Here is a 7,426-nt window from a genome sequence, read left to right as displayed (position 1 = left end):
TATATATATATATATATATAAAATCAAAAAATGTCTCTAAATATATTTTTTCTATCTGAGGGTTGATCTTTCATCCACTGATCCTTGATTTTATTTTTTAATTGGTAAATGTTTTTGTTACCTTACTTTTACACGGAGACAATTGCCTGCTTTCTTCTTTTTTTTTTTCTTTTTTTTATCTATAAAAGTTAATGTTTGTAATAATGAATCTTATGTAATGATTTGCTTGAATAAGGGCTAAAGACATGGTTTTATTTGAGACTGATGTTAAAACTTCAGTAATTTTAGCCCCTTGTGTTTCACATCTTGCGGTTCATTTGGACAAAAACCTTTAAGATCAAAATGTTGATTTGATCGCTGGTTAATTAAGCGGGTGTGTGCCAGGATATGTACATTTATTTATTTCTATTTTTAATTTTTTATTTTCATTAGGTTGAATGAGCAGGCCAGTGAGGAAATCCTGAAAGTAGAACAGAAATACAACAAACTCCGTCAGCCGTTCTTTCAGAAGAGGTCAGAGCTGATCGCCAAAATCCCCAACTTCTGGGTCACCACATTTGTCAACCATCCACAGGGTAAGCGATTAAAGAATAAAACCTGCTCTTTTTTTTCTCTTTCACACAACTTTTCTAGTTGAAGCTTTAAGTACAAATTTGCCTCGTTGATGTTTATCGTGACAGTATCTGCTCTACTGGGAGAGGAGGATGAAGAAGCGCTTCACTACCTGAGCCGAGTGGAGGTGACAGAGTTTGAAGACATCAAGTCAGGCTACAGAATAGATTTTGTAAGTGGCTTTACTAGTTTTTCTCCCTTTTTTTCTCACTATTGACGATTAAGATGTGAATTAATCCCATACTTGATTTTATTCTTTTTTCAGTATTTTGATGAAAATCCGTACTTTGAAAACAAAGTACTTTCCAAAGAGTTCCACCTCAATGAAAGCGGAGACCCATCCTCTAAGTCAACAGAAATCAAATGGAAATCAGGAAAGGTATCTTAAGTGTTCAGTGATGCTGTTCAGATTGTCTTGTATCTGGTTGGCTTTTTTCGATGTCGGAGTATGAAGATGCACCATAGGCTGTTTCTTGGTTCCCAGCCTCTTGAAACTGAGCCACCTATGTGAATTGCTCACAGCTTTATTTCTACTGTTTGTAGGATCTCACCAAGCGGTCCAGTCAGACGCAGAACAAAGCTGGCAGGAAGAGGCAACATGAAGAACCTGAGAGCTTCTTCACCTGGTTCACTGATCACGCTGATGCTGGTGCCGATGAGCTTGGAGAGGTCATCAAAGATGATATCTGGCCAAATCCCCTGCAGTACTACTTGGTATGTTTGTGCTAAAGTGTTTGATTCTCCATCTGAGGCCTATTTTAGATTGGGGTTTAAAGAACCACCTGCTGGGTTTTTATCTGTAGGTTCCTGACATGGATGATGAAGAGGGTGAAGGCGAGGAGGACGAAGAGGATGAGGAGGGTCTTGAAGACATAGATGAGGAAGGAGATGAAGATGGAGAGGATGATGAAGAGGATGAAGGAGAAGGAGAGGTAAAGTGTTGATATTTTGGAAAACTTCAACCGATTAGGCGGTTTTAGTCAACATTAATCCTGTGATGCCTTTTTGTTTCAGGAGGATGAGGGAGAAGACGACTAAGAACTATCACCTGCAAGACCATTTACCCTCTATTCCCCATAAATTTTTCCACTCATATTTGGGAGCAAAAGGTTTTTTGGAGTATTTTGTTTTTTTAGTTTTTTTTTACCGTTTTATCCATATGTGCTTCACGTTCCATTCTGAAGCCTCTTCACCTGCTGATGCCATGTTATGTTCTCCTTTGACTCGTTCAAGGCCAGTGGCACTTTGCCTTGAATTGTGAGTACCATCTCCCCCCCCAAGACATCTTAAAACAATAATAAAAGAAAAAAAATAGAATCAGCACAGTATCCAGAGTAGAATGAAGACCTGTCACACAGTTCCTCCAGTTCAAGGTTGTGTGGTAAATCAACTGAAGCCATGGTAGTGACCTAGTGCTAGCAGACCTTTCTATATTTTGTTTTCTTATAGGGACACTGTGCCCTTTAAAGTATTTTTATTTTCTCCCCCGTGTGGTTATCGAGTACCAGCTCATTCCTTTGACTTGTAATGTTTGGGGTTGGGGGGGGTTGGGGGTTAGCTTGGGAGGGGCAGGAGTGTATTGTTATTGGGGAGAGTGGTTATTTTGACACCATTTCTATGAACTTTTTTTTTTTTCATTGTATTGTTTTACAGATATCCACAAGATTTGAAATGACATTTTTAATAAAGAATAAAACTGAAAAAAAAAAACTGGTAAATTTTGTTCCCCTCTGCTGTTTCTTTAACAGAAATGTTTCCCTGATGTTTACACTTGTTTCAAGTTTAAGGTGTAAAACTTGCTTTGTTACAATAATAAAACTAAACTGTATATGCATGTGTGGGAGTCTTCAAAAAAGGGACAGTTGTTTTTTTTTTTTTTGGGAAGTCTATTTGAAAGGCAAAAAAACTACATTTAAGTTCATCAGCTTGTAAATGACTTTGGAGTCATAAGCAGACTTGAAGCGAAGTCTTCCCTCAGAATTCTGTTGGTGATTAAAGCCAAGAATGTACTTTCTGATTCCTCAAATTTGCTGTTTGTGATGGTATCTGGCCAGCTGCTTGGCTGGAAGGCCCAACCTGTCAAAGAGGAAATATGCTTGGTTAACTAGAAAGTTCACTAATAGAATTTGTTTTGAATTGCTGGAGTCACTGGGTTATTTAATCCCATATTTTCCGTTAATATACCCACCTAAATGAGTTTTGCACCTGGGACAGGTAGCCATGGTCCAGGAATACCCTGGGTACCAGGAGAAGTGTCTGTCTGCGGGCCAGTGCTTCATGACGTCCGCTCTTCTGAACGTGATAACCTCGAACTGATATCCATGGGGGTTCTCGAAGAGCTGGACGTGAATCCTCCTACCGCCTACAGAAGTGTCGTTGCGGCTAGAAAGCGCCAAGCGGCTGGGGACGAAGTGGATGTCCGTGCCGCGCGCCACCTCATGTCCACATGCCCGACATAGAATCAGAGTGTCGGGGCTGGTGCCGGACTCGGGCCGCTCGGCAGCACACGGTTCTGAAGGATGCAGAAACAGAAGCGCGGAGCAGATCAAGGGGAACAGTAAATTGTTCCTCTGTGCTCCGAGCAGCAGCAGCAGACTGAACCTCATCGCTGTTGTCTGATCAAATGCTAACAAGAAGCTAGTTGGCCTTTAACGTTTGCAGTTCTGTGCGAGCTGATGCATTAAACTTATCACTCCAAATTGAAAATAAAATATGTTACAAATGAGCAACTATAAATACAGAACATTAAGATGTTGGGGCTTATAAATGTCTAAGCACCGGATTATAAATTAGCCTGTAAAGCACATTAGCCTTAGCTTGCCTCTCATGTTTGAAGCCATGCTAGCTAATGCTAAGCAAGATAGCATTAGCTTCCAGCTAAGCGGACGGAAGCAGCGTTACATAAAGGAAATGCAGTCGGTTATCCTGCTTTAGCCATCACATTAGGAGATTGCATTACATAAAATTTGTTCTTTTACTTATAAAATGTATAAATAATTGTAAAATGTAGATGTTTTTTAGGTTAGCAAGAATGTGGTTGATTTTTAACGAGAAAGAATTTCGAATACGAAAAATAACTTTTTTTAAACAAAGTTGATAAAGTAACTATGTCCACAAACTCAGTTTGATTTTTAATTTGTGTATTTTATGTCCATGGGTATAACTTTTTTCAGGAAACGGCTAAGTTTTAAATTTCTCCATAGGCTGAACAACACAGCATCAATGTCTGTTCCTTGCAACGGTTGCCTCTGGCAACGCTTGCTTGAAACACCCCTCCACCAATCACAGAACCAGATCTTGAAGATCAGCGAATCACAGCGCGCGTTCGTTACTGTTGAGACCCGTCCGGCTCCTCAGACAGAAGTTGGGATTTTTTTCCGGAGTCATGGGGCCAAAATGACCAGGAACGCCTAAACCTTTACAGAGTTCCTCCTTTTTATTGGACATTTGAACCTGTTCTCGGCCTAAATATCGCGGTTTAAACTACAGGATGAAAACGAGAGGTTCACCATCAGCTCCGCCACCGGTTCACGTCCACGTAGCGGAGAGCACGCCTGTCCATGTTCATATGAGGAGGAGTCCCAGCAGATCTCCACAGGTTACTGCTTACTAGAAAGAAACCGTAATACTCTCTGGAAAGAGTTTATAACTTACGAAAAGCCTTCTAAATGTTATAATTTTAAAATCTTGTCTGAAGTGGAATTCAAGTACTGTAATGTTACATTACACAACAGATGCAGACAGACATCACTAGGATTGTTAAGCCTCAAATGATTCATACCCAGATTTACAGTAGATATAAAAACACTTTTTATGCACACATATTTTTCTGACAGGAAATAAGTGCAAAAAGAAAGAAAAACTATGTTAAGTTTATTTTCCTTTTTCAGTAATCAACAAGATTATCTAAATTGGCATTTTAATGCTTTCTCAATAGCAAAGATCTTAAAGGCCTCTTTACAATTACCCTAATGTTTGGGTACCTCCACATACTACAGGAGGGGAGTGGCAGCCTAAGGGTTCGGTCATAGATCTTGGAATCCTGAGGTGCTGAGTTGGAGCCCCACTCCCACAGTCTGCCACTCAGGCTCTCTGAGCTCGGCCCTTAACCCACACTGCTCCCTGGGCGCTGCACAATGGCAGCCCACTGCTCCCTAAGGGATGGGTTAAATGAAGAGGTAAATTTCTCCAAAGTGAGATCAATAAACTTCTATTATTATTACCTCTTGTCAGACTGAAAATGAGGCTCTTGCAATTAATAGGAGGAACATATTGAGAAAATTAAAAGAACAATTGTTCAATTAAAAGCATAACAGAAATACTTAAAAACTTTTATTTTTGGATTTTAGGTGAGAGATGATCAGCTGAGGGGAGATGGAGGCAAACCAAAGATCCGGACGCCTTGGATTCCACCAGGAAGAAACTCTTGCAGACAGGATTTGGGTTCCTACAAGCCTCAGGTGTTTATATAGTGTTTATGTTATACTAACCTGTGGATGAAGGTTTTAAATCTGAGGACTGAGATGATCCTCAGAGAACGTTGACTTTGATGGATAATTTTTCCATACATCCTTTATCACATCTTACAGATGCCCTTCACTCCAGGACCAACTGGAGTATTTGCTGAGTAAAAACGCAGTCTTTGTTTTTGTCTCATCTGACCAAGGCTCAGTGGAGTTTAGCAAACTTCACCTGTTTACGTTTGTGGTGGTTGGAAAGAAAAGACTGTTTCCTTTCAAGCCTCCTGAACAACCCTTTGCCATGTAGATAGTATTGCTTTAGGGTTAAACCCTGAAGACATTACATGATGCTCTAGAGCACATATGTCAAAGTCAAGGCCCGCAGGCCGGATCCGGCCTACGAATTGTTTATCCACGCCCCCCTGGATGATATTTAATTACTATTAGAACCGACCAACAGACCACTGCCGCTTGTGCACACTGCTGTGGGGGATGTAGTGTTGGTGCAGTTGTGTTGCAAGCACCAACACAACTTTCCCAGGGGAAAACATGATTGTGTTTTTCTTTTCTTTTTATTTTTTTGTTGTGTTTTGCATGCTTGGGTTGTTTTTGCTTTTGCTTTTCCCCCTTTAACAATCCAAGCCTGGCTGAAGTCAGTTGTCTAAGGAGGCGGACTGCAGGAAGGGGCGGATGGGATCTGCACAATACTCTGATGGAGACGGGCGCTACTTACAGGTGCGGACCCCTGCCCTGACTATGCCGTCTAGGCACCTCCCCGTATTCTGTGCCTGGTGCGTGGATCCCACCTGCCCCTCGCACGGCAGCGTGTCCGTCTCAATCACCTGCAGGATCAGCTCCCCACTCCTTCCATCCATGCCAAACCCTTTTATTTTGGCTTCAATCAGCCTTTGCTGACACCTGCGCGCAGCATTTGCGCAGGCAGTCAGTGCACTCTGCCTCCTAAGACAACCGGCTTCAGCCCAGTGTGCTTGGATTGCTAAAGGGGGGAAATCAAAAGCTAAAACAATCCAAACATAATTTATAATGCATGCACTTTCATTTATGTATTTATCTTAATAATTTTATTAAAATGATAAGTTTATTGATAATATTTATATTCATATTTATTTATATTCAAATGTCATTTTTCCTGATATCACAGCCCTAGAGGGAAAAATGCATGTTGAAGACCTGATAAGACAGATCAATGTCCCCAGTGTTATTCATTTAACACGCATGGAAAACAAGGTTTTAACACTGAAATCAGGCCCTACTGAATATATGAAAGTTCTCAGATCTACGTCGACAATAGAATCCAGCATATCTGTGATGTTTGCTTTTTTTGTCATTTGTTTAGAAAAGCAGAACACAGCTTCAGTCAGACGATGGGATCAGGAATCAGCGAGATGAAGAGGAGCAGGATGAAGACCGGCACAGAGTTTCTAAAAACCTCACTGTGCTGCTGGGGGAACATGGCAGCTTGTAAGTATCTCCTTATTCCCTGAAAAAAAAAGATGATAGTTCTTATTTGTCCCTGAAAATGTCCTTTTGTGATCAAAAGTCTTTATGTGTTGGATCTAGAATTCTTTAATATTCTCTTACAAACAGCTTAAACTACACATAATTGGGCTCTGTCTGCTAATTATTTAACTCCTGAACTTGGTTTGTAGCAGTGGTGTAGTCTATGTGATACGCGGGTATACGCTGTATACCCACTAGAAAAGCTTGTGAATATCCATATAACCACTTAAAAGTGCCCGATAAGGCTGCGTTCACACCGGACGCAGCAGGCACGGCAGGAGCAGCGAGTTTACATGGAAAGTCAATGGTTGACGCGTGTCAAGGCGCAACAAAAGGTCCCGCGCTGCTGCTCGAGATGGAAAAATTGAACTTTTGCTGCTCGATACGCCGCATCAACTAATCAGAGAAGCTGATCTGGGAGCTGGCAGGGTGACAGATCGCTGATGACACAGAGCGCTGTGATCACTCCTCTTAAACAGTTTATTAACGCCTAAATTAACTGAAAATGCTGAAATCTGCCGACAAAGCGTCTTTGCTTTTATTATCCTGGTGCCTGCAGTTTGGATTACGTTCATGAAAACCGCTTCCAGCTGCCGCAGCGAACCGCGAGGTGGCGACCGGGCCAGAGGCTGCTGTTGGATGGGATTCCTACTGACAGCGCACCGCTGGTATGGGGGGGTCTGAGCGGCCCCGACAGAAATAATATTGCAAGGCAGGATGGTAATCTGGATGAACTGACTGCACTGATGAAGTTTTCAGGTGGACTTTCCCACTTAAAAACATATTAAAACTACTTTATTCCCACTGATCACAGCAAATATAGCTGCAAGGCA

At 41.5% G+C, this 7,426-nt stretch overlaps 3 protein-coding genes across 4 annotated transcripts in view; 2 read left to right on the top strand and 1 right to left on the bottom strand.

Moving 5' to 3' along the window:
* Positions 1-1,924, top strand: part of LOC107083999 (protein SET) — a 3,582-nt gene extending 1,658 nt beyond the window's left edge. Inside the window, exons 3-8 of the mRNA XM_015373625.1 lie at positions 433-575; positions 681-784; positions 878-991; positions 1,156-1,326; positions 1,416-1,544; positions 1,627-1,924. Coding sequence (XP_015229111.1) covers positions 433-575; positions 681-784; positions 878-991; positions 1,156-1,326; positions 1,416-1,544; positions 1,627-1,650 — 685 coding nt within the window. The 3' untranslated portion in view covers positions 1,651-1,924. The remainder of the gene's footprint in view (positions 1-432; positions 576-680; positions 785-877; positions 992-1,155; positions 1,327-1,415; positions 1,545-1,626) is intronic.
* Positions 1,925-2,232: 308 nt separating this feature from the next.
* On the bottom strand, positions 2,233-3,480 carry LOC107084000 (protein cereblon homolog). The gene is made up of 2 exons (XM_015373626.1): positions 2,801-3,480; positions 2,233-2,688 (listed from the first exon to the last, which is right to left on the bottom strand). The coding sequence occupies exons 1-2, from the start codon at positions 3,216-3,218 to the stop codon at positions 2,534-2,536; spliced, it is 573 nt and encodes a 190-aa protein (XP_015229112.1). The 5' UTR covers positions 3,219-3,480; the 3' UTR covers positions 2,233-2,533.
* A 455-nt stretch (positions 3,481-3,935) lies between these two features.
* LOC107083996 (outer dense fiber protein 2-like) overlaps positions 3,936-7,426 on the top strand; it is a 15,571-nt gene continuing 12,080 nt past the window's right edge. For both annotated transcript variants that reach the window (XM_015373620.1, XM_015373621.1), the window contains exons 1-3: positions 3,936-4,210; positions 4,962-5,072; positions 6,430-6,554. In XM_015373620.1, coding sequence (XP_015229106.1) covers positions 4,103-4,210; positions 4,962-5,072; positions 6,430-6,554 — 344 coding nt within the window. In that variant the 5' untranslated portion in view covers positions 3,936-4,102. The remainder of the gene's footprint in view (positions 4,211-4,961; positions 5,073-6,429; positions 6,555-7,426) is intronic.

This window comes from Cyprinodon variegatus, unplaced genomic scaffold, assembly GCF_000732505.1.
Source record: "Cyprinodon variegatus isolate N-32 unplaced genomic scaffold, C_variegatus-1.0 Scaffold89, whole genome shotgun sequence".
Taxonomy (NCBI): Eukaryota; Metazoa; Chordata; class Actinopteri; order Cyprinodontiformes; family Cyprinodontidae; genus Cyprinodon; species Cyprinodon variegatus.
Note: the sequence above shows the minus strand (reverse complement) of the source record. Positions and strands in the feature narration are given on the sequence as shown.

Bases quoted from the DNA above. Each gene is read 5' to 3' on its own strand.
- LOC107084000 (XM_015373626.1), bottom strand. From the start codon at position 3,218: ATGAGGTTCAGTCTGCTGCTGCTGCTCGGAGCACAGAGGAACAATTTA. The intron at 2,689-2,800 runs GTGGGTATATTA...CCTCTTTGACAG, and splicing joins CAGGTGCAAAACTCATTTAG to GTTGGGCCTTCCAGCCAAGC.